The 25,730-nt window shown below is 57.1% G+C and overlaps 2 protein-coding genes across 3 annotated transcripts; one reads left to right on the forward strand and one right to left on the reverse strand.

Moving 5' to 3' along the window:
* Positions 1 to 124: 124 nt before the first annotated feature.
* Positions 125 to 7,739, reverse strand: PGF (placental growth factor). Of its 2 annotated transcripts, none has more exons than XM_074868415.1 (7): positions 7,581 to 7,739; positions 7,373 to 7,412; positions 6,510 to 6,706; positions 4,984 to 5,060; positions 3,217 to 3,246; positions 3,063 to 3,125; positions 125 to 2,305 (listed from the first exon to the last, which is right to left on the reverse strand). In XM_074868415.1, exons 1-7 carry the CDS (start codon positions 7,644 to 7,646, stop codon positions 2,284 to 2,286), a joined length of 495 nt encoding a protein of 164 aa, XP_074724516.1. In that variant the 5' UTR covers positions 7,647 to 7,739; the 3' UTR covers positions 125 to 2,283. The 2 variants fall into 2 exon arrangements, with proteins under 2 accessions (XP_074724516.1, XP_074724515.1); XM_074868414.1 differs by having other exon boundaries at positions 125 to 2,515.
* Positions 7,740 to 18,044: 10,305 nt separating this feature from the next.
* Positions 18,045 to 25,030, forward strand: EIF2B2 (eukaryotic translation initiation factor 2B subunit beta). The gene is made up of 8 exons (XM_074868421.1): positions 18,045 to 18,275; positions 18,887 to 19,007; positions 19,568 to 19,716; positions 20,486 to 20,649; positions 20,933 to 21,028; positions 21,935 to 22,072; positions 22,768 to 22,834; positions 23,743 to 25,030. Exons 1-8 carry the CDS (start codon positions 18,113 to 18,115, stop codon positions 23,898 to 23,900), a joined length of 1,056 nt encoding a protein of 351 aa, XP_074724522.1. The 5' UTR covers positions 18,045 to 18,112; the 3' UTR covers positions 23,901 to 25,030.
* Positions 25,031 to 25,730: the final 700 nt, after the last annotated feature.

Consider the following 25,730-nt stretch of genomic DNA (forward strand, 5'->3'; position numbering starts at 1 on the left):
CCAGACACCAGGAACAGTTAGGAAAAGCCACTGGCCAGGAATTGGTTTGAATTTTTCTCAACCCTAATCACCACTCTTGACAAACTTACTCTTATTAATTAACATCCTTGGGCTTATGTAACTTCATTTTTAAAGGTTTAATATTACCACAATGAAACTTTATAGTTAAAAAACATACAGAAACCCTCACATACGTCCCTCAAGTGCTGCACACAGTTCTCCTTGGCCTCAAAGTGCAACCAGCAAGGCTGAAACAGCACACAGGGATGGGGAGAGCCTGTGTGGAGCAGGGCAGGCCACCAGAGCTAGGGTGCCACGTGGCTCACACAGACCCTGAGTGGTGTGGGAAGGGGAGCAGCGAGTCTCCCTTGTCCATGAGGCAGCCAAGGGGGAGCTTCATGGGCCATTGTTGAGGCAGAGCCCATGCAGGGGCCCCACGACACTGTGGATGTCAGAAGTGGAAATGAGGTCCAAAAGGGATCCAGCAAGCTCCTGGAGGATATGCCCAGCTGCAACTCACCCAGTCCATGCCATGCTGCATGGTGGCAGCGTGGAGGTTCACATCACCTCAACACCCACCACTGACTTTCCCTGCCAGGGGACCTGCCCTGTCCCCATGTCCTTGTGCCAGCCCCAGGCAGCACCAGGACTACAGCGCTGAGGGAGCCTGCACCAGCTATGGGCTGCCATGTCAGATGTGGGGAGGAGCTCCCTTGGACCCCAACACCTGCTATGTTAGGCTCCACTCTTGTTCCTCAGTGCAGGAAAAAAACACAGGTCACCTCATTTGATGGTGCCTTTGCACATCTTGCCCTCCACCCTTTTGCTTGAAGCTTTCAACAATAACCCTTGATTTTGTTTTAACCCCATGCCAGGGGTGTCCCACGAGCATGCTGGTGCCCAGCTTGCCCTTAGGCTTTCCCACTACGTGCACTGCTCTAGGGTATGGCTTGCAACACGGGGTGCATTTGGCAGCCAGCCCTAGCCCGCTGCAGCAGGGGCAGGAAAGAGGAGAGGAAGAGCCCCAGGGACACAGCTTAAGGCAGAAAACAAGGGCTGGGCCTTCCCCTGAGACTTGGACACAATGCTGGCTGAGTGGGGAAAGCAGGAAACAGCAGCACCCACAGCCACCCTCGATGAGCACCATCAGCCCCTTACATATCCCAGGATGTTCCCAGTGAGAAACAGGACTCCCAGGCCAGCCTGCCCCCGCACCAGGTGAATGAGCCTTGGTGGGGTGTTTCTTGGGTGGGAAGGCCCAGGGGCAGCCTGCCCCCCACTGCCCTAAACTTGCATCAGCCCAGCCAGTGGGAAGAAAAGCCACAGGACAGTGAGCCAGACATTTGGACTGGGGTGAGAATGGGATGGGGATGGTGCCTAGGGAGAGGTACCAGCCCCACACCATGGTGTGGAGGAGAAGGGCAGTTCCCCCAAGGGCCTCCCAGCCTGGGGACAGCTTGGTCCTGACCTGCTCATTGCCCACCTCCAGCATCACACCAAGGACAGCCCCTTGGGTGCTGCAGGAATTGGTGCTGGGGACAAGCCCTGGGCCAGCATGGGACTGCCCTCCTCCAGCCTGGGTGGGTGCCCATGGGGAAAAGCCCTGCCTGCAGCTGCTGGAAAGCAGACAGGAGTGCTCACACTGCCAGCTCCTGCATCTGACCACCAGGTTTTGTTGAGCAGGGCAAGGCTGGGATGTGGCTGTGAGTACGTGAGGAGCCCTGGCAACCCCATTTCCCTCCTCTTCGCCACCAGGAGGCCTTCCCAGGCAAGCTCCTTGGCACCCTCCGGGGCTGCCCTGTGCCAAGGCTGGGAAGGACGCAGCCCTGCAGCCTTCCCTGCCTCACATTTCCTTCCTCCCCAGCTGCAGGGCACTGGCAGATCACAGCAGTTTTGCAGCTGCAGCCCTCCGAGCCATCTCTGCTCACCCCCGACATCATGCTGTCCCCAGCCAGCTCCAGCAACACATCCACCAGCTCCGCTTCTCATTGCCCCCAGGATGTCCTCAAACACCCGTGCACTGCTTGTGCTCATCTTCAGCCCCAGGCCTGGTCATGGATCCTTTTGTCCTGCTGCTGCTGATGCAGTCCGGGCAAACGAGTCCTCTGTTGCAGGCTGCATTCCCACCAGGGCCAAGCAAGAGTCCAGTCAGCTCTTCCCTGCCAGAGTCCTGCTCCCCAGCGCTGCTTGGAGGGGCACGGCTCCGTAAGTCCCCCACACCAGGAGTAAACACAGCTGGCTCAAACCCAGGCAGCAGGAGCGAGGCCGGGGGCAGAGTGGAGGCTACCTGCGTGGTGTGCCACATCTGCAGAGAGACCATGGCACGGAGTGAGCACCGCTGGGACCGGGGGGACACCAGGACCTCCAGGCTCACCCACTCTGCCCCAGGTCCCCCCTCTCTGTGCCTGGCTCCTCTGGCACCGAACCGCAGGGTAGGGACCGCAGACAGCCTCTTCATGGGCAGGAGTGAGGGCGTTGGGGCTGTAGGTGCGCTGACTGAGCTCCGAGCAGCAGGCTTCAGACAAAACAGGGAAATGCAGCAGAAAGGTGCCAGCCACAGGAGCTGTACCCCAAAATTGTTCTCAGTAAGAGTCCAGCCTGTGCCGTTACTGCAAGCGGTTTGAGAGAGTTGACTAAATGTACGGAGGGAAAGGGTAGAGTAACCCAAACAATGACCAGCCAAGGACGGCAGGAAGGACAGAGCGGGCAGCAAGATGAGGCTGGAACTGGAAATTCATGGATCCAGGAAACCCAGTGTGGTCTGTGATGGCGATAGAGCTACACACCATCAAGTCACCAAGTCCAACCATCGCCACCCTGGGTGGGACTGGCCAGCTTTGAGCAGCTGAGCCTGAAGACTACCGAGAATCTATTGAGCCCTCAGTAAAAGGCCCATTTCCCCACAGCTGCCCACTGTCCCCTCCGTCCTTTGTTCTCCTGTGTCTGCTCTGCACAAACCCCTCACTGCTCACAGTGTCAGTAAAGACCTAAAGGCTTAACTCTGCTCATCCCAAAGAAATGAACCCGGAAGACACCACCCATAACTACCCCTGTTCACTTACAGTTCACAGTCTTTACGTCTCTTCTTGTCTTGTCTTCTCTTACCTCGGGCCTTGGACCTCCTCCTTTTGAAAGGAAAGTACCACAAGAGAGGCTGATGTGTGGGAGATGAGACCCACAACCCCAGCTGGTAACACCGCCCCTGACGTCGCTTACCTTTCCAACCTCATCAGGTCCTGCCGGGGCCTGCAGGGCACGAAAAGGACAGAGTGAAGCAGTTACTTGGGCAATGCTGTCTGTTGAGCTGCTGGAGGTGGTTTACGGAGATCCCCCAGTGTGCAGCATAATCTGTTACCATTCATGCTTAAAAAAGCCCCAATACGACTTCTTTCCATGTTATTAACTCCTCAGCCAGGAGCTGACTGCAGTAGGCAGAGACAGCAAAGGGGCAAGAGATGATCAGCTTTGGTGACTCCCCCGGGGATGTGACACTGTGACCATGAGGCTGGGAAGCACAGGTTCAGTTTCAGCTGCTCTCAGTGATATCTTTCATAGCTCAGCTGGTTAAACAAGATGCAACATCCCGAGTAACACATGGGATTTGCTGCAACTTCTCAGTAGTGGTTCTCAGACAATAGCCACGACATACTTGGTTGAAGCATCCCCTATAGGGGCCAAGACCAGGACATCCACCACACCTACGCTAAACTTCAAAGGGGAGAGATGTAAAGGTGTGGAAGGCAGCTTAGGGAGAAGCCAAAAGGTGCTGCAGAAGCAAAAAGTTTACACAGATTCAAAGGCAGCCTGCACAAGTACTCATAGGAGATCCCCTGGGAGTTACCCTAGGTAGGAAAACCACAGGGATCAGGAAATTCCCTGCACGGAAAATAGCTGGAAGTGGAGGGGGGAAGTAACACATGTGCTTCTTCCCACTCCCCCTTCTGCATCCACTGACAGACGCTCCAGAGATGTTGCAGAGCTAGACAGGCCTTGTGTCTGCTCCAACACAGCTGCTCTTACAACTGCAGGGGAATACCGACCCGGGATCCTCAGGCTCTTCTTCCAGGCACCGATCACCAGGACACTCAGTCCCCAGTTTTCACAATACTAAATCACCCTGGGGTCATGACGGAGAGCGAATGCCAGAACCCCCATGCAGGCAGTGCTGGAGAGGCTCTGCAGCAGGGACCGGCTGTGGGCAGCATCAGAGCCACTCCCCACCCCCACAGTGCTGCAGCCCCTGGCAGAGACCCCATCCTGCCCAAGCTCTCACCACTTCTGGGACACAGTGAGCACCCTGACGGGTTACTTATATGCTATAGGTCTCTGGCAGATTGGTGCTGCACATCCATCCTGGGCTAGTGCTACATATCCGTGCTAGGTTGGCGCTGCCCATTTTAAGCTTTCATTTGTCAGCTTAGATGTAAACCCCTGCCCTGGACAGGGCAGCCTCCCTTAAGTGGAAGCCCAAGACCCAGCCCTTCAGCTCTCTTTTTGGACAACAGTCATTCTCAGGTGTGCCAAGTCATGGAGCTTCCTGCTGAGCCATCATCTTGGGTGCACTGCCCTGCATCAAACAGCTGCCTCAGAGCCACCAGCCTTGCTCCATTACCCACAGGCAGCTCCTCTGGCCAGAGGAGCACACACCAAGCATGCCAAGGCAGCCACAGGGACGGGGGCACAGACATCCCTGCACACAGAGCCAGGGTGCCGCAGCAGCTCCAGCCCTGCAGACAGTGCATGGTGCCTGACCTGACCACCCAGCACTATGCTTGCCTGCAGGGAGCAGGCTGCCGAAGCACAGTGCAGCCTGCAGCCGAGCAAGGGCCATAAACACCAGCAAACCCCAGCGCAGAGACAGCAGCGGTGTCTCCGCACAGCTAGGGTGTCCCCAGGGCATCCTTGTCCACAGGCAGGATGAGCTGGCAGGGTTGCTCTTGCTGGGGGGGCACAGGGGTGCAAAAAAAGGCCAGCAGTCCCTACCTGCACTCGCACCGCTTGTGCTCAGTGAACACCATCTCCACATAGGGTGCATCCCCATTTGGCTTTATCTTCAGGAGCTGAAAGAGGAGCAAAGGTTACTTCCCGGCCAGCAGCAAGAGGGGGCTAGAAGGGCTCCCACACCACTGCCTCACCACCCCAGCCTCTCAGGTAGACGCACGTCTAACCTGTTCTTCGGGACCTCCAGCAGCAGAGACTCCAACTCTGCACACAGGCAGCCACCAGCCACCCAGCAGCTTGGGAGGTTCTGCTAAAGCCACCCCATGTCTTCAGGGCTGTCATTTAAATCCTGCGGTCTTGGGATTTCCCAGCCTTAGAGGAGATTTTTTTGTCTCTGCCTTTGTGGAGAGCTTTCACCTAATATGACCACTTTGCACATCTCCTTTCTCTGATGGAAATATCCCCCTAGTCATGTTTTCCAGGCCATTCCCATTGCTGCTGCCTCCTCCCAGCCCCCTTTCTTGCAGCATCAAGTCTGGACTCAGTACCAGAGTGCCTCCCCAGCCCAAGGGTACAGGATTTGCTCTGTCACATCCCAGTCCACAGCCCAGCCCAGAGTTCAGATCAGACATCCAGGGATTCACAGAGTGTGTTCATCATTAGTGTGATCCACACTAGCCCTCACAGAAGAGCCTGGCACTGCCACCCCCCACACGGCAGCAGGATCCCTCCCATGGAGGGAGAACTGTGCTTGGGGAGTTGCCTCCCATTCACGTCAGGTTCTTGTTCAACCTCAGTCAAGATTTTTTTGGAGATTCCCACCCTGTCTTCCAACATGTTTTCAGCCCCCAAAGGACCAAAATCACTGGTGATTTATTGCAGGCACTCTCTAGTCCATCACTCACAGCAAAGCCCCTGCTCCCTGCAGCAGCAGGTTGATCTCTGGCAGCGCAGCACAAGGGCTGCAGTGTGAGGACAACAGCTGCCAGGGGCACGGGTCAGACCCCACCGGCAGCTTGTTTGCAGCATAGGCTCTCCCACCCCACTTTGCACAGCTCCCACAGTGGGGACTGGAAACATGGCTGGCACAGCCCTTCACACTCACCATGCCCCCAGCACACATTCACTGTCAGCACCACCGTGGGCATCTCCTGACACATGGGAGCCTTGCTTCTCCCTGCGATTCAAGGGCAGCACCTGCTCTGCCCCACCAGGCAGAGTCACGGGCCACTGGGACACCCCCAGCCCCACCGCAGGACAGGGAAGGTCCAGACAGGTGACAGCAGTCAGCAAGATAGACCACACAGATAGGAGAGGGCAGGGAAGCAGGGAGTGAGGCCAATACCACCAGGCATGACACCTGGTCTCAGGGACAAGCCCAAAGAGCAGGCAGAGGGACCCTCCTGGTTTGGCACACATTTGAGCAGTTCTGAGTCCACTCCCTCCCCTGTCATCCATGCTGCTACGATGTCTGGAGGATGTGAAGCTGCACGTTCACCCTCCCGGTGCTTGGCGAGGAGCCCACCACCTCCCTGGCGCAGCCAGGTCCCCGCAGCAGCACTGCTTACCTGCATGGTGACCGTGCTTGTCTCCACGGGGACACAGCGGAGACCCTCATCCCCGCAGCAGCCTCCACAGCGCCGCAAGGAGACGCAGGAGGGTCTGAAAATGTACTCCACCTCGTTGGGGAACTCGGTAATGACGTCCACCAGCTGCTCCAGAGGCCGGCACAAACTACGATTCCAGATATCCCGAAAGGTCAAGACTGCAAGAAACAGGGGTGGGGGGCTATCAGGAGGCTCCCCAGAGAGGCTGAGCCCTCTGACCCACTGCCAGGACAGGTGCAAGCAGCCGCGGTGGGGTCCTGCATCCATCACGGGGGCACAGGGATGCAGAGGACCCCCTTGTGCCCCCAGTAAGCCCCTCACCACACTGGTGCGGGGGCTCACACAGCCACCCCGTCCCCCCCCGAAGGGCTCTGTCTCCACCTGCCCGCCAGCTCCATCTCCTCCTGCTCAGGCACCCCGCTTCTCCCCGCACCCGCCGCGCCGGGGCTCCCCCTCTCCCCTGCCCTCCCTCGGCAGGCGCAGAATCCCAGCCCCCAGCGCAGCAGACCACCGTCCCCTCGGGTTTCCCGGCGGGGAGAGCAGCGGGGAGCCGAAGCGGAGTGTTCCCGCCCGGGACCCCGCACCCCGGCACCGGGAAGGGGGCGGCGAGCCCGGGGCAGGGCTGCGCCCCGCTCCGGCCCGCGGCGGCGCCCGGGGCGGGCTGGGGGGAACGGGCTGCTCCCAGCCCCGGCATCGCCGCGGGGCTGCGGAGGGATAACGGCCCCGGAGGGGACCGAGCCCCCGCGCCGGCCCTGCGCGCAGCCCTCCCAGGGCTGCCGCCCCCTCCCAGCCGGGGCACCGGCGGCCGCCCGCTGCCAACTCACCGGGCGGCTCTGCGCTGGCGGTCCCCCGCGCCTCCGGGGCCTGCAGGGAGGGAAAGGCGGGAGCTGTCGAGGGCGGCATCGGGGGGCCCGTCGCCGTCCCCCCACCCAGCGCCGGGGGGAGCTGCCCCCGCGGCCGCCGCCACTACCCCGGGCGGCGGCACCGGGCTGCCCCCCGCTCCGACCCCCCCTCCCGCCGCCCAGCTCTCACCGGGGCGGGCGGTGCCCCCAGCGCCCCGGCCACCAGCAGCCGCAGGAAGGCGCCGAGCAGACGCATCGCCGCTCCCGCCGCCCCGGCACCGACCCGGCACCGACTCAGCACCGCCGCCCCGCCGGCATGCCGCCCCGCCGCCTGGCCACCGGCCCCGCCGTGCCGCCTCCGCCGGGCCATGGGAGCGCGCCCCGCTCCGCCGCCGTATTTCACCGCCGCCGCCCCGCCCCGCCCCCGCCCGCCCCGGCCCCGCCGCGGGGCGGGAGCAGGTGCCCGGCCCCGGGGGCCGCGGGGACAGCCGGTGCCCCCGGGCGTAGCGGGCCCCCCCCGGCCTCCAGCCCCCCGCACCGGCACCGGCCGTTTCCCCATCGGGCCTCCCCGGGGCTTCTAGGGACCGGCCCGTGCCCGGTGCATCCGCGGGGGGGTGGGAAGCACGGAGGCTGTGTCGGGGCTCCTCGGCTCGCTGGGCCCCCTCGGGCCCTGTCCACCTCTCCCTGGGCCAGCGTGTGCTGCCCCGGGCCCATCCGGCCACCCCCTGCCCACCCAGCAGCCCCTTTCCCATCCACCCACCCCATTCCCCCCACACTGCCCCACGCCCGTTCACCCACCCCGTCCCCACCCAGGCACCCCATGCCTGTCCACTCCCCCCCTGCCCCCCACACTGCCCCGTGCCTGCCTAGCCAGCCCCCACCGTCGAGCCCTGGCAGGGGGTCTCCAGCCCCCTCAGCCCCAGGGACAGCATCCCGGTCCCGTCTGCTATGAGGGGTCCCTCCAGCCTGGGAGGGAAGGGGGCACAGTGATTCCCTGGAGCAGGTCTAGGGCCAAACCCTGCTGCCAAGGGTAAACCCAAAGGACCTCTGCGGCCTTTTCTGTTCTATTTTTAAGCCCCAGTGGCCAGGGAAGCTGGAGCTGTGGGAGGTGGGAAGGGAAGAGATGCCAGCGGGCAACATGATCCCCTGTGGGCTGCAGGTCCCCGGGAAATAACGGGCTCTGTGTCCCTGCCAGGATTCACGTTTCTATCCTCCCGGGAGAGCAGGGTGGCTGCTCCAGGGCTTCCCTGCCCACCTCTGTGTGAGGTCCAGCCCTGCAGCATGAGAACACCAGTGGCTTGTCCCCAGCCCCGTGGGGGTCTGTCCCCAGGGGATGTGGGACATGCCAGCCGCCTGCCCGTCCCCAGCCCCACCGGGCCACGCAGGTGGCAGCAGCTCAGGCATCAGCGGGAGCTGGGCTCTGGCTGGAGCTTCCAGGCTTTGGTACTGCTGAGTGTGTGAGAAAGCTGCTGGAGTGGGGCCTGGCAAATTAGCAAGGAGATGCTGCAGAGATAAGAGCACAGAAATCCCGGCCCCGCCAGGGTGGGGGGCCGGGTGCGCTGCAGTTCATCACTCAGCAGCACAGCACAGGGGCTGCTGGGGGCTGCTGGGGCGGCGTTTGCTGCCTGTTCATGCTCTCGCCCCTGGCTGGGCAGCAAGGAGCAGGTAACGTCCTCACTGCGATGGCTGGAGCATGCCTGTGCTCTCCCTCTGCCACCCCACAGACCCGCCTGGGCAAAGGCACCCCTCTCCCCAGGGATGGTTTTGAGATGGGAGGCAAAGGGAGTGTTTCCTCCCACCCAAGAGCCCAGACCAGAAGCTGCCCTGAGCAGCAGCTGCTGCCAACTCACTGGACAGACAGAATCCTGTTATTGCAAAGACCGTGACCACACAGGGCCTCACGCCTGTCCTTGCAGGAAGGTCCCTCGGGGCCACCTCTCAGACACAAGGCCAGCTTCTGGCGCTGGAGCAAAGGGCTCTCCCCCGGGGAGCTGTGTGGCTGGGGAGACCAGCCCTTAATTGCTGAGTGCAATCCTGTTCCTGGTCTGAAGCTATTTCCTCAGAGGCCTTGGGCAGAGTTTACATTCCTGGGATGAGCATCCCCTTTCTAGGCAACACGGAGCAGAGACAGGAGCAGAGAAATAATATTTGGACACTGGTAACCTGTGACCAGCAACATCCTCCTGCAAATGGGAGAAACATCCAGCTGGCTGTGGCTGCGGCCGCGGCCGCTCGCTTTCCCCTCTGCTGCGCTCCTTCCCCAGGGGCTGAGCCTACCCTTCTCCAGCTGCAGGACAGGGCTGGAGGTTGATGCTATAAATGCACCGGTGTGTCCCTCACACTGCCTGCCACCAGGCTCTGGGGACCAGAGCTACACACTTTGGGAACAAGGGACAGAGGAGGCTCAAGGGACCAGCCAGGGACATAAGGCAAATAGAAACATTTCCTTAAAGGGCAGATGCCTCCCCTGTGGTGAGCACCATGCGGTGGCTGCGGGCTGAGAGCATCGCCTCAAATATGCCACTGCCTGCCTGTGCCACCTCCCTGCCCTGTTCACAGCGCTGGGAGGGAGGCAAGTGGGGAATGATGGAGCATCCCTATTGCTGGTGAGCCCTGGCAGCCCAGCAGGGACGGCCAGCCCCGGCATCCGGCTGCAAGCACACCACAGCGCAGCCCTGCCAGGGAACAGGCTCACCTCACTTAACACCTTCTGGGTGAGGGGCAAGAGCAGGGGCCCAGGCTGCCTGTGAGTACTGAAGGAGCCCAGCACAGGCAGCTGCTCTCCCCCATGAAACCTCACCCTGCTCACCACAGGCAAGGTCCCTTTAAGTCCCCTTTTCCATAAAATGACCCCATTTGAGCATCAAAATCCCCTCATGGGCATTTTTTCCCTTGCAAAATCCCACCTTCAGCATCTCAGATGAAAAGAGCCCAACAAAAACTCATCCCTGTGTTGCTCTCAAGCCGACAGTAGCCAGGGCCTCCTGCGTCACCCCCAAAGCCCTTGGAGAACACCCCTGAAATCCTCAGGGCATTATTTTTGTGCTGCTGCTATTTAGGACACCGGAGTCAGTTCGATCAGGGCTGGAGGCTTCTGCCAGGGGACGTGCCAAACCCCCGGTGCTCCAGTGCCTGGCACAGCCACCCCCTCGGGCTGCTGCTGCTGCTCCTGCCCAGCGGACAAGAGTCCCCCCAGCAGCTACCTACGTCCTGCACTGTGATGGGACTCCCAAGGTCAAAGCAGCACGAAGACATAAGGCACCGGGCTCCTCGCGCCCGCCCTGCATCTCAGAATGCCCATGTTTCACCCTTGGTGTTTTGCTCAGTTGCTTTCCCTGGCCCTGTGATCTGGCTCTTAGACTCTCCTAAGCTCCCCTGTCAGTGAGTGCGGAGGACTTGGTTCATAGCTAATGCTGAGATAAACCAGCTCAATCTTCTGCAGGTTGTGTCTCTGCAGTGGAGACGGAAGGCAAAAGGCAGAGGGCTGGAGACTGGCTGGTTGGAGCTGCATGTACCTGCACGTGAGAGTGGGAACAGGGATGGGCATGGTCTGGCAGGGGCTTCCCCAGCACCAACCTCTCCGCACAGGGAAACCCAGGCCTCTCCACCAGGAGATTGCTGCTGATCTCTTCCAGGAAACACGGGGCTCTCCAGTGCCCTTGCAGGCAAGCAGGGCTGCACCAGTGACCCCTGGACGGTCAGCATTGCTCCTCAAGGAAACAACCTGCAGACAACCTGCCTGGGCACCCTGGAGGACTCCCCAGAGCCGTGCTGCAGCAGCTCCAAGAGACACTGGCAGCGGCACATCCCTTGCTCCTGGTGGCTGGTTCCCGTGGTGTCAGTGCCTCCTCCCAGCCCAGGTGCGCAGGGGGATGTGTTTGCCGGGGGGGGGAGGTTGACAATAGGGGGAAATGGGCCGTGCCGTGCACCCCGATGGTGGTGGCTCGCGGCCCCGGCTGCTGCTGCCTGCGGCAAGCGGAAGCGTCCGGCCTTAGTCAGCCCCGGTCACACGTGGCAGGAACTCTGCTGTTTGTTTTGGTTCCTCGGGAGGGGAGTTCGGCCTCCCCAGGGACCCGTGGCTGAAACCACGAGCACCTGATGGGCAGCCCTGTGACTGGGCAGAGCAGAGTCTGGCCCCCCAATACTGCACTGCCTGTGAGTTGCTGGTGCTGAGGCTGGCCTGGGTCAGACACGAATTTTGGAGGGGAACAGGACAGGCACCAGGGCTACCCAAGAGCGCTCAAAGCAGGAGACCCGGGTGAGGGAACCTGCAGCAAACCTGCCTGCTGCTCCCAGGCACAGTTTAAATCCACCATGTGGGCCAGAGACGATGCCACCAAGGAGGAGGTCCCTGACACCACCAGACCCCAAGCCCCATGAAGCCATGGCTCTCAGCCAGACGGTGCTCCAGGTCGGTGGATGGCGGCGCCGGCACTGCTCAGCTTAAGGCCTTGTCTTCCTAGTTTAATGCCGAGGCTGAGCCCAGGGCAGGGGACAGAGTCTCCTTCTCACCAGCGCAAAGCTGCAGGCAGGTGGCAAAGTGATGCCAGCAGCGGACAGGAGTGTTAATGATGACCAGCCATCTCCCAGCCCAGCCATCAGTCAGCTGTACCCGGTGGGAAGGTGACAGAAAGCACACACCGCCAGGCACTGCACTTGGTGGCTGGCTGGCCGGCCGGGCAGCCCTGCACAGTGGGGACTGGCTGGGCCGTGGGTGTTTGCAGGAGAGCACAGCCCTGGAGCAGGGCGAGGCACCGGAGAGCTGAATTGCAGACCCAAACATACGTGGGTGCCTACAGGTAAGCATTTCGTCAGCAGCCTCTGCAGGACGTGCAGTTACTGCGCCAAAACAACAGCCCCTTGCTGAGGTGCCGAGAGTCCGGAGCGGGAAACAGAGACGCAGCACCCACGGCACAGCTCACCCTGCTCTGCCCGAGCTCCTCGCCCAAAGCCCTGGGTGGGAGCAGAGCCCCCAAACCCCTGAAAGCCTATGGGAATTTCTCTCTGGCAGCTGCAGAGCACTGTGCTCGGGAAAGCCCAAACAGACTGTGGCCAGGACAGACTGGTGCAGCAGTGTGTGTGTGTTGCTCCACCAGCAGCAGAGATGAAACACCCCAGGCCTGCATGGGACGGGAGGGACAGGGTATGGCAGCCCCAGGAGGGACAGGACTCTCCCAACAGGAGCAGAGCAGCCCCTCTCCCCGGAGAAGAGAAGGAGGTTACTTTTTCACCAGAGAACCCATATTCTGCACATCTATCATGTTTTATCTCCACTGGGAAAAAGGCAGTGAGCATTGAATGGAGAGGAGAGGCGCACGGGCATGCATTGCCTGCTGCTCTGCTGCTGCCCCTCGCCTCCCAGCTCTCCCAGCCCAGCCAGCCGGTGGGCAGGGGCTGCCAGGCACTTTTCTCTCCTGCCAAACTCAAACCCGATCCACACCCAACCCAGAGCTTCTGGCTGCTTATCATGTGGATGCAGTTATCCTGCTTTTAGCTGTCATAATATTGACACAAAGCAAAATAATAGTGATGGCGAGACTCTGCCTGGCTCTGGAAGGCAAACAGGCGAGGAGATGGGGAGCAGCAGGCTCCGCTATTGTGCGGGACGGGGCAGCAGCCTGGGCTGCTTCCAAACTCTGCTCCCCGGCATCACGCCTGCTGCTAAGGCGGGGGGATGTGGGATGCAGGCGGAGGGGGGATGCAGGCGCCACGGTACGCTCTCCCCATCGAGGAGCGAACGTGTGCAGCAGCAGGGCTTCATCCCAGAGGCTTTCCCAGAACGTGGGTGGAGGAGTGGCTCATCTCTCCCTTTCCCTGAAACCCAGCAGCCGCTGAATAGCTGCCATCACCCGCAGCAGACAATGAGCAAAGCAAGCCCGGGGCCAGCTGCAGTGCCGGGAGCGCGTGAGCAGAGGAACCATGGGGAGCTGGCCGGTGACCAGGAAGCAGCCCAGACTGCTGGTGTCATGGACCCCTTGATGACCACAAAGCGTCCGGGCCGTGCTTTGTCTCGCCCCAAGGGCCTGGCTTCCTGCAGCCGCGCCAGGTTTGCTCAGGGGTTTCTCTGAAGCCAGCCTGGAGTGACAGGCCCCCCGGCATCACCTCCTCCCCAGCCCAGCCAGTCTGCTGCGTGCCCTCTGAGCAGGGACAGAGCCACAGCCAACACCTGCACGGTGCCACCAAGCTTTCTGAGCCACTCATGCCTTTGGTGGCACAAGCAAAGCCAACCCCTTTTCTGGGTATGAAGGCCCAGCACACCGTTAGCGATGCTGGGGCCAGCACCTCCCGCCCAGCCCTGCACCGCATCCCTCATCCCTCACTGGGGCTTGTTTTCCTACATGACACGCAGCAACTTCCCACACTTCCCTCGCCTCTTCCTGACCAGCCTGGCCTTTGAACCGGCTGCCTCCAGCTGCCTGCATCCCAAGAGGAGACCTGGGGAACTGCCACAAATGAACGAGCCAACGAGTGAGGCTCCACATCCAGGCGAGGGATTTGGACACCAGCTTCCCATGCCTCTCCCAGGGGCCGGGAAGGGCGAGGGGCACCCCAGCCTGGCCTGTTTCCACAACGAGCTCTAGAAAAACCCTCCTGCTTCCCAGCCTCAGTCTCTATTTTTAAGGCTCCAAAAAGGAAAGGGGTGCCAATGGCAAGCTTGCTGGCAGGAGACGGTCCCTGGGCTGGATTCAGAACCGCCTACTCATTTCCCGTAGGGATCACGGGCTGCGTTGGCACTGCAAGGGTCTGGCTATGGGCTCGGCCTGCCCGCGGGTGCTGCGCTGACGCGAGGATGAGCCAGCAGCCATTTTCCAGGCAGAGACAGGCACACGTACATGCGGGCTGCTGAGCAAGGAGCTGCATCAAATCCTTCACTAACCTGAGGCGCTGAATCCATGCTGTTACTCCCCATAGCAAGCCCTGCGTTTGCTCTTGGCCACCCAGGTGGTTATGGCAGCCACACTTTCCCAAGGATGACCAGTTTAGGGGACAGTTGTTACCAGGGTCATCAATGAAGACCAGCAGAACACGTGCCCTGGTACCTGCAGTATCAGCCATGAATTTCAAGCATGCTAAAACTGCCAATGACTCAGGCAACGTGTGCGTGCACCTCCAGACCCACAGAGCTGAGCCTTCCAGCTATTCACATACCTGCTTTTGATCACCGGCTGTTTGTTTGGGTTTTTTGTCTTCTTTCCCTGGAAGCTCAAGTTTTAAACATGCATTCAGCACTCGGTTCACCCCATCATTTCCATCCCCTTCACTTACTAAGTGACCTACTTTCTCCCCCGTAGCATACACAAAACACTGGTTTAGGCTCCCTCAGTCCTTCAGCAGATTCACTCCTGCCCCCTTACAGCCCTCCCTCAACATCTGTGGCTGTAAGAGCTTTGGGCTTGAGTCGCTCCCTCCGTTTTTGTCTCAGGCCTTTGAGCATGGACTTTCCGAAGAGCCATCACATCACACCAAAGATACCTCTGGTGCATCTCTCTCCTTAGGCTGTGCTTCATGTTCCCCCACTCTTGCACACTGGTGCTCAGTGAGTGGCTCAGGCACCCAGTGATGACCCTACGCTGCTTCTTCCCACATCACCTATCCAGTCTTCATAGCCCGTGCTGTGCTGACAGCCTGCCCTGTTCCTGCTGGCTCCTTCCCTTCGCCTGCGCTGAGCGTGAGCAGCTCACTCTGCTCACCCGGGTGTTGCAGACGAGTCCAATTACCAGAGTTCAGCAAACTCCAATTCCCCTCCCTGGCATTTCATCCAGCCCACTTATCCGCTGAGAGTTTCTAATCCAAACAGCCTCCCAGCACACGATGTTCCAGTGCTCCCAGGCTCTACCCAGCCTCTGTCCTGGCTTCTCCTTCCTCACACAAGCACTTGGGGGACAACATTCAGCCCCTGGGGATGCAGAATTCACTGAGTGGAGGGGAAACAGTGTCTCCAGCAGCCAGCCCTGACGGCACAGAGCAGGATGCCGTCCTGGGCAGGCTGGCAGCTCTCTGAGTAGATGAGCCAGATTTCAGCTCCTCTGCAGGCCCAGAATACGTGCTGCCTTGCTCGGCCGGCCAGCTCATCCCCTGCTCAGCTCTTTTCCCACAGCAGCAGCACTGTCTGAAGTCGTGTCAGCCTCCTCGCCTCCTCATGCACCAGCTGGGAAGTTGCAGCGGCCAACTCTGCCCCAGGTGACCTGGACACACCCGGGAAGGGAAGGGGAAGGAAGGGAAGGGAAGGGAAGGAGGGTCTGCTGTGCAGGAGGCAGCTGCCTGCAACCACGGCAGGAGAGCGGGGTCCTGCTCTGTAAACACCTGGCAGCTGTGGACCACCAGGTGAGTGTCCTTCCAACTGCCCAGAGATGCACACACACACGCGCACCCCTGACCACATTGCCTCTGCCACTGCGGTCAGCGCAGCCTGCAAGGCAGTGAGATTTTAGCCAAGTACACCAGGACACCAACATGCTCCTTTCCAGCTGCTTTCCCCACATGCCCCACGCTCCCTGCGCTGCCCTCACTGCCACTCCTCTTTCCCACTCCCTCCTTTCCAGTCCTTCTGGGCACTCCTTGCCTAACTCACAGCAGGTTCTGGCTCAGCTCAGCTGCATGGGGCTAACTGCTCCCGAAATCCCCATTCAGAGGCTTTCATTCATGAAATACAAGGCAGGAGACCAAGCGCAGGACTCTGCCCCTCAAGGGACACCAGGCTGCTGGCTGTCTTTGGCCGGCTGTGGCAGCAGTGCCGGGCACAAAGTGCCGTGGGGAACAGGGCAGGAACACCACAAGCAGGGAAAGCCTCTGCAGCCTGGCAAGGCACTGAGAAGAAACTGTCCCGCAATAGTTACTGGGACTGGAGCAGGGAATGTAAACAGCCCAGCATCCACAAGGAGGTCATAACCTCAGAGTCCGGTTTCCCTTCTTCTCCTCCCTCCTGCCTAATCTCCAAGAGCTGCTCTATTTACTAGTGAGATAAGTAAACAAACAAAGGAAAGCTCCGAAGTGATTTATTTTTTTTTGCCAATTCACTGCCTGTCCCTGTCCCAGGGTGCACACCATGGCATCAGCACACATCAATGCATGGGCACAGCTAGCAGCAGAGGCAGGCAGCCGACGGGCACTGGCAGCCCTCCCCTGCCTTGCCCACAACATAGCTGCGTGGAAGGGCAAAAGGGGGAACTGCGTTACCTTGCGCAAATGTGGAGCTGGATGGGCCTGGCGTGGCCCTGCCTCCCAATTTATTTAAATGGAAGAAAACAGACCTCTAAAGCTGGGGAGAAGGGGTAGAGAAGGCAGCAGGGGACGAGGATGTGCCTGGTCAGCACAGCAGGGACCAGCACAGCCAAGCCAACAGCAGGGCAAACCCTGTTATCCTCTAGTGACTCTCTTCAGGGGCAAAGGACGAGAAAAGCTCACAGAGAAGGGAAACTCTGACTTCCAGCCCGGGCAGCAGCACCCTCCAAGCACATCCAGGCAAACCCAGACGTGTGGCCTTTTGCCAGGCATTCGAGGGATGCAGTGAGCTTCCTTCCCAAGGGTGGCAGGTGCTCTGGCTTCCAGGCATGCAGGGGCACTTGGGGAAGCAACAGGTAAAGACAGGGGTCAAAGGACTCTCAGCCCAGCCCAGCCTTTGGGTGAGAAATCACCTGTGATACATCCTCAACACCCAGCACACAAACTGTTGGTATCTTGCTAAGGACCCAACAGTCCCTGGATGGCAGCTGTCTGTAGTGCGAGTCCTAACAGAATCAGACAAGCACAAAAAAGATGTGATGAGCACCCAAGGCCCTACAGGCCCCTGCAGGAAGCACCCGCTGAAAGCTTCCAGCATAAACCAGTTTGCTTTGGTTTCTTAATCTAAAACAATAGGACACCAAGCAGAGCCACAGAATAAAGCAGTGCCGCAATGAGAATTACACCGTGGCTCCCGCCTGCTCCCTGGTCACAGAGCTCCAGGAACTAGACACAAAGGAGCTACATTCCTGCCTTATCCAGGGCCGGTTCTGGCTCTGCCAGCAAGAACAATTGGACTGCCAGGAATTGCGCCTTTCCCACCCCATTTGCTTTGGCTCTTTGCATCTAGAACACGGCACGGTCCAAAGTAAATCCTTGCATATGGGCTCTCCCTGCTGCTCAGCACAGACCCGGCTCCCTCCCTCCTGCCCTGCAGTACAGACGCTGTGTTCCCCCGCGTAGGCCCTTCCTGACGCCGGCCTGCGGCGCTCCCCTCCACGGAGGCGTCAACAGCGGCACGGCGGCCGGGCGCTGCCCGCGGGGCGGTCACCTCGCTGCTCCGTCCCCGCCGGCCCGAGGGGCCCAGCCGGCACACACCCCCGAGCTAGGCCCGGCGCCCACCTCAGGAGCACCTCCCCTGGTAGCCGCCCGCGCCCCCCGCTCGCCCGGCTCCAGCACCCTCACCCCCCAGCACCGAGGCCCGGCCACCGCCGCCCGCCCGTGACCCCGCCCCCCGGGCCCGGCCCGCCACCGTCCCACAAACCCCCGCGCGGCGGGCAGCGTCCGGCGCGGCGAGCGGGGTCAGGGGTCACCGCCCATCACCCGGGTTACGACGCGCGCCCCCGCCACGCGCGAACCCGCCGGCCGCACTTCTCATTGGCTGCGCCGCCGCCGGGGGGTGGGAGTACTCTGGCAGTCTCTGCCAATGGGGCAGCGGGGTGGCGGAAGCGGAAGCGGCGTGCGCGGCTGCGGGTCCAGCCGGAGCGGAGTGCCGCCGCCATGCCGGGTGCAGCCGACCGCGGCTCGGAGCTGTCGGAGCAGATCGAGGCCTTCGTGGCGAGGCTGCGGGGCGGCGGGGAGCGGCCGCGCTCCGAGGACACGGCGCGGCAAACGCTGTCGCTGCTGCGAAAGATCATCGCGCACGGGCGATGGAGCCGGGCCGGTGAGGGCCGGGCGGCGGCGGGCAGGGCCCCGTGAGGCGGCGGGCAGGGCCCCGTGAGGCGGCGGGCAGGGCCCCGTGAGGCGGCGGGCAGGGCCCCGTGAGGCGGCGGGCAGGGCCCCGTGAGGCGGCGGGGGAGCTGTGGGAGGGCAGCGGTGGGGGCGCCTGGAGGCCCTCGGGGGAGCTGGGAGCCTCGCTAGCAGCTGCCGGCGGGCCTGGGTTCCTGCCGCACCGCAGCCCTTCGCAGCCTGCTGGGCTTATCAGTGTCACTTCGTGAGGAGTGACCCGAGTCTCCCCCGCGTCAGCGGTGTCAGGCCCGGCGCTGACCATTCCGGCAGCAGGTGGTTTCCTCTTTCACTAAACTCACTGCTTACGGTCTTCTGTAAGTTTTGAGTCCGTGTTGTGACCAAGTGATTCATACTATAGAAACCGCAGTGGACCTAGGTGCTCTGCGAGTGGCTTTCTGCTCGCATCTCTGTACTTTTCCTCGGTGTTGCATTACTAGTGCCAGAGCCAGGCTCTGACTGTCGGGCTGCTGTGGAGTGAGCGCATTGGTTTGACGCTCACATGGGTTTGCTCTGGGCAGCAATAACCAAGGCCCTCTTCTCTTTCAGGGGAGCTCATGGACCTGATCCGGACAGAGGGCCAGAGGATGACGGCAGCCCAGCCGTCTGAGACAACTGTGGGCAACATGGTGCGGCGAGTGCTGAAGGTCATTCGGGAAGAGTATGGCAGGTGAAGTGCCCCTCTCTTGCTGCCTAGACCCCTCCTAAGAGCCCTGAACAGCCCTCCCACACAGTGTGTTCTGCTGCCTCTCTGAGACCCCTTTAGTTTCCATCACCCCCTTTTCACCTCTCCTGTAGAGGGATTCAGCAAGTATAACATCAAAGGAAACCTGTTGTTTTCAGATAGCTGATGACACTTCCTCTAGCGAAACTCCACTTGGTGTATGTGTTGTGGGTGCGTGAAAACAGTCTGTGCCCTGACCTCGGGCTGTTCTCTCCTTGTGTTCCCAGGAGGGTCCATTCTACTGGAGCAGTAGCCTTGAGCCTGCACCTCATGTGTGGGCTGCAGCGTTTGCACACAACTTAGGAAGGCGCTTCCTGGCAGAGCTTCGGGTGTCTTTCTGACAGAGAGAGCTAGGGAAGCTCTTTGGCGTGGTGTGCCTCCAGCGTGTGGTTTTCCTTCCTCTCTGATCACTGTTCACATCCAGGTGTGCTGTGCTGTGGGGATGGTACTCAGCCTGGCTGTGCCCCTGCACTCTCCTGAGGCTGAAGGGCTGCTTCTCTCCGCAGGCTTCATGGGCGCAGTGAGGAGAGCGACCAGCAAGAATCCCTGCACAAACTCCTGACTTCTGGAGGACTGAGTGAGGATTTCAGCACCCCTTATCCTCCCCTCAGAGCAAACGTTATTGAAGCTATTAACGAGCTGCTAATAGAGCTAGGTATGGATGGGTCTGAACTGCCCCATGAGTGGAGCTGCTTATGGGATGGGACTGATGCTTCCCTCTCCTCTTAGGTGGAAAGAAAACAGCAGGGATCTGGGAGGCTTAATCTGAAGGAACTAAGGAACTGAAGTCCTGCTGCTCCCAGGACTTAGTTTAAGTCCTCTTTGGCTTACAGGCAGCTGTGTGGAACATCATGGACGGAACAGTATGGGGGGGCTGTCTTAGTCTTCTGGAAAGTCTTGAGCTGAGTCCTCTGAAGAACAGTATCAAAAATGTGCCACAGTTGGACTTAATCCCTATGCACATATAACCTGCCCCTTGTCACAAAGTGCTGTGATACATGTTCCTTTTTCTGCAGTCTTGTGACAGATCAGGCACCTGACTCTTCTTCTGAGGCCCAGGTTGCCCTGCCTCTTCTTTCCACGTGGTTCTAGTGCTACTGAGCTATAAAACCATTGAATTTCTGTCACTAGTTGTTGTGTGGGCATGGTGGTCATCTGGAGTAGTGCTGACACAATCTGCTCCTCTCATGATGGAGTTTTCAATACAGCTATGTCTATGAGTAGCTGGGGAGCACAGGGCATTCAAGGGCCAGTTTCTTGGTCCCTCTCCACTGGTAAAAAGAATGGGGAGAAAAGCTGCTCCTGCCTTACCAGTGCTCATAGAATCGCTTTAGTAAAAAACGATCTTGTTGGAGGACAGCCGTAGCAGCACCAGTGTTGCTTTTCCTGGCAGCTTTTCCACCCACGGCTTCCTTCTGTTACAGAGGGCACCACTGATAACATTGCCATGCAGGCGCTGGAGCACATCCACTCCAATGAGGTGATCATGACCATTGGCTACTCGCGCACTGTTGAGGCCTTCCTGAAGGAAGCTGCCCGCAAGCGGAAGTTCCAGGTCATCGTGGCGGAGTGCGCGCCGTTCTGCCAGGTGAGGCCCGGGCTGGCTGCCTTCTCCAGGCGCCGCGCCGTCCCGCGCGTTCTTACTGAACCCTTGTCTCTGGAGGCAAGCTGAACATTATGGAAATTCCTCTGCAGTGCAGAGACTGAAGACAGCTCGTTATCCTACCCCACGTCTTTCAGTCAGAGGGCTGTATTTGTGCTCCATCACTTGGTATTTTTGTGGTTCAGACAAGAATTGAGTGCCAATATCTCTACAGCTGCATTGTAGGATGTGTGTCCCAGGGGACCAATTGGATTCTTCCTCTTTTTAGGGTCATGAAATGGCTGTCCGACTGTCTAAAGAGAACATTGAAACTACTGTCATGAGTGATGCAGCTATTTTTGCTGTCATGTCTCGAGTCAACAAGGTAAGGAGGGCTCTGCTGGAGGGAGGGAGTTCATGGCAGGTTTGGAGCTTAGTCCTCCCAAACCAGCTGCAGGTCTGGGCAGTGATGGATGTGTTTCTTCACTGAAGATTCAAAATTGTAATAGTCCGTATTTACAGCTAGGGTGGAGATGCAGTGTGGAACCCCAGGGTTCTGCAGTACAGTGACTAACTGCATGGTGATAGGTTTTTCCTGCCTTAGTGGCTAACAGGCAGAACAGTTACAAGAAACCAAGACAGCAAAGCCTCATCTGATTAACTTCATGATTTTTAAAGAAGATGGAAAAAACCCCAGCATTTCCAAAGGGGAGAAACAACCCTTGTGTGGAACACAAGATGGGTGGTGAAGGGAATTGTCAAGGTGTGTCTTTTCAAACAGACCTGTTATGTACTTTTGTAGAGATGAAGATTTGGCACCCCAAACTAAAAAAAAAAAAAAAAAAAAAAGGTACTTGTTACATAATAAAATCCAGCCACACCACTTCTTACCTATATATTTTAAGCTGCTTTATATTATTCCCTTTTACAGCAAGGGAATTGTTGCAGCCAGCAGTCTAGTTACTTGTACAAAGCTTACTTTGCAGGCTCATAGAACAACAGGGAACACAGCCCAGTTTCTGCTCGGTGTTCCCTGCAGCAGAATATACATTTGTCCTCTGAAGTTCTCTGTGCTGGCCTCGCCATGCTGGAGTCATGCTCTTGTTAGAGAGGAACATCTCAGTGCAGAGCCAGTGCCAGATGAAACAGATCAGGCATCCAGCTGCCCTATAACTCCAGCCTTGTTCTGACAAACTCCTCCTCCAGCTCATCCGGCAGGGTCCGAGCCAGGAAGCGTTCCTTCCCCAGTTTGCCGTGGAACATGCCATCCAATGCTGATTTGTCTTTTAAGGTCATCATCGGTACCAAGACAATCCTGGCCAATGGTGCCCTGATTGCTGTGAGTGGGACTCACACTCTGGCGCTGGCAGCTAAACACCACTCCACCCCGCTCATCGTCTGTGCCCCCATGTTCAAGCTTTCACCGCAGGTAAGTACAGCAGCGCTTCAGGACTGCACCTGCCCTACATACAGATGGGGGGTGACTTTATGCTTGTGGAAGCTTGGGGTGGAGAGCAGCCCTGTCCCAGGGTGAGGTTGGTAAATGAGCCATCTCCCCCATCTAGCGCCGTTACTTCAGATAGGAGGTCCTCACCCCGATGTGGCATGCCTCGGGTCTCCTTGAAGCACCCTCCTCTGCCACATGCTCTGAGTAAGCAGTGCACTGGGTGTAAGGATGTAGACCATTGCCTATTAGAGACTGACATCACCATACTGATTTTTCTTCAGCCACAGCAGATTTCAATATATATCTTTAGTGTTGTAAGACCCTGTGTACTGACAGAGGAGGTAGATGGAGATACTCTAAACTGTTTCTTACACTCAGTACTTTTTCAGTATTGTCAAATGTAGTTGGAGACTGAGGAAGTCACTTCTTTGCTCCAGTTCTCTAGGCTTTGCAAAAGGACAGTCAGGACATAGGTGGCTCTAAAAGCTCTGAGAAGAAAACCTTTCACCTGTAGATGTTGCAGAGGTTCTAGGCACAAGCACTATTAAACAAATGTAGTGTCATGTGGCAAGTCATCTTCCTGTGCTTTAGTTCCTTACAGCACCCAGGATCTGTTTTCACCAGGATAACGAGGCAGTCTCTTTTTTCCTGACCCTCCTGTACTCTTTCTCATTCAGTTCCCCAACGAGGAAGATTCATTCCACAAGTTTGTGTCACCACAGGAGGTGCTGCCATTCACAGAAGGTACTGGTTCTTTACACAGGCTGGTCAAACTCATTCAGGCTATAATTATTTTTTTTTTTAATAGCTCACAAAATTTGAACACAAGACTGTTCTGTAACCAAGACAGAAAATACTATGCTGTTTTCTTAAACAGAAAGAAGTGCTGGGAAACATCCTATTTTGTATGTAACCTTATATTACAGAATGTACAGAAAAAGGATTTCCTTTGAACACTATCTTTGCACTTTTGCTTCTGCTCTGAAATAGTCAGTGTTTTATTGTAGGATTATGATAATGGTGCCAGGCAGGTGGCAGTTTCCTGTGGGACAGAGCAGATGCCCGACAGCGAGGGCAGCTTCCTTTCCTTCCTACAACTCATGTTAACTTCTTGAAACTGTGTTATGTGATCTGCTTGTTGAAACCCAGTATCTCTGCAATGGGCTTCCCACACATGCACCATCTTTAGAAAGGCATCAGCTCCCAAGCCCACTTTCAGATAGCAAAGTCTCTTTTGAAAGCCTCATTTCTCTGTGACAAAGACTTTTGAAATGAAGATACCAGGTTTGGCACAGGTTTTTGGTTTTGGCCTTCTGAGCTTTTCTTTTAAATAATAACTTTGGCAGCTCCAGGATTCTTGTATTCTGATTACATGCTGGCAGGTTTTCTGGCAATCAGTAAATCTGTATTGGGGGTAGCTGGGGCTTTTTTCAGTAAAAACTACCAAGAGAGTGCTGCCATTCATCCAAGATTGCTGTATACCTGTAATTCAATGACATCAGCGAGGAAGTTGGAAAGTATTCAGGATGTTCCAGTACTGACTTCAGGGTGGCATGTGCATAGCCAGTTTCTTCAGGGGCTTGGGAAGATGTGCAGAAGACTAAATGTACTTCGAGTTGCTTTGTCTAATACTGTTGCTATTCACTTTACAGGGGAGATCCTGGCAAAGATCAACGTTCACTGCCCAGTGTTTGACTACGTCCCTCCAGAGCTCATTACTCTCTTCATTTCTAACATTGGGGGTAACGCACCTTCCTACATCTACCGCCTCATGAGTGAGCTCTACCACCCAGACGACTATGAACTCTAATGCCGTGAAGCATGTCACTCTCCGGACTTTTCCTATCTTTCTCTTTAGAAAGATACAACAGCTAATTAAAGTGTGTGTTGCAAAGATGGGTTGCTGTGGGGAATCGGTGGGGGATTTGCTCAGCAATATCCATCCTACCCAAAAGCAGGAGAAGGCAGAGCTCTTTTACAGCTTCTCATCCCTGTGCTGTGCTGGAAGCCACATGGAGCTGCTAAGCCAGTGTAGTGCTAGGGCCTGAATAATAGGCCCTGAAACAAAGTTGACCTCTAGATGAACCTCACAACCAAACATTATCCATTATTAGTATCTGCTAACTAGTAAAATCTGTATTACCATTAGCATTTATTAATTAATATCTGATCATTTTCACTAGTGAAAGGTGTGTCTTAGGCAAAATGTAATCAGTAGTGAGAATGAAATGTGAGAATGTGTACCCAGCTTCCCTTGTTTAGCCTTGTTCAAGGCTGAGAACCCAAGTGTTTGGCCTTGTTAGAAACTCCCTTGGTTCTCCCCCCCGAGCCCTGGCCAGGCTTTGGGTGGAATCCAACAGGAGGATGAAACCAGGTGTTTCCGCTCAAAGAAAGGTGCAAGTCATTCTGACGTGCTGATTTTTGGTATATAAGGCTGGACCCTCTTGCCGCGACTTTGGAAGCCTCACCTACGGGTGGACGCATCGCGTAGGACTTCCCCCTTGCCGGGACAGGCTCTCCAAATCCTCGCTGCAACCGGGGCTGCCCAGCGCCTGCGGGTCTGGATGTTGGTAACGTATGCAAGTGGTGAGGTGTCTTTCTTAATCACTATTCTCCCCATCGTGTCGTAATGGTTAGGTGCATTACTTTGCTTGTTCTTATTTTCTATAACTAACTGTACGTAGTAATAATTAAGTGTGCCATTCTGTATTTTTCTTATTGCTTATTTTCTGTATTACTTAGTTATATCCTTTAATTATTAACAGTAAAATAAGCCTGCTCTTTTCACTCTGGTGTCTGAGTTTAACTGACACCCTCAATCAGCAGAACACCCACTTTGATTCTGAAACAGCAATGCATACATGTAACTGTCTGGGGCAGCTAAGCTGTTACTTCCATGTATGCTGCAATAAAGGCTGTTTACTGTGATTTCACCGTTAAGCATGTTTTCCACATACAGTTATTTTGTTTCTTTAACTAGCAGGAGTTTTACCAATGTAGTGAGTTGCCTGCACCTATGATGAAGTAGCAGGCTTTAAGGGATGCTTTCACATATGAATGTGATAGGAATCCATTGGCAATTGTCTTCAATGAATTTTTTTGGTAGAATTTTCTCACAATTTTTGGTGAGTTGCTGAAATGCAAATTAGCTTTTTGTACAGTGCTAGAATGGAAATTCCATTCTTGATGAAAGGCAGACCTTCAGAAGTCCCATCAGCTAGCTTGTCCACCTCTCTGTCAGAAGGCAGAGCTCAAGCTCTTGCTTTGCTTATTGTAGTCTGAGGGTCTTTCCTGTGCTAAGTGACTGTGACTATTCTTCCTGGGTAGACGTCTTGTCTCATTTGGAAAGTTCTTGATTTTTGTGAGGGGCAGCATGGAACATCTTAGAAATCTCAGGCTCTTGCAGGTCAGTCTGATCACTTTTCCTTGGTTCCTTTTATCAATGTATGGCAATACACTACACCACAGTTAAGGCATCAATGAAAGTAGTTTCTGCTCCTTGTTTTGCTTTTGATTCAGCAGATCTCAATATCTCTCTGATGTGGTTTTAAGTTTAAGATGACACCATCTTTTATTGTTCTGAAATAAACTCTACTCCTCTACCTTAGACTGAGACACAAAATAGAACTGGAACATGTAA

Source organism: Strix uralensis, chromosome 4 (genome assembly GCF_047716275.1).
Source record: "Strix uralensis isolate ZFMK-TIS-50842 chromosome 4, bStrUra1, whole genome shotgun sequence".
NCBI classification, from domain to species: Eukaryota; Metazoa; Chordata; class Aves; order Strigiformes; family Strigidae; genus Strix; species Strix uralensis.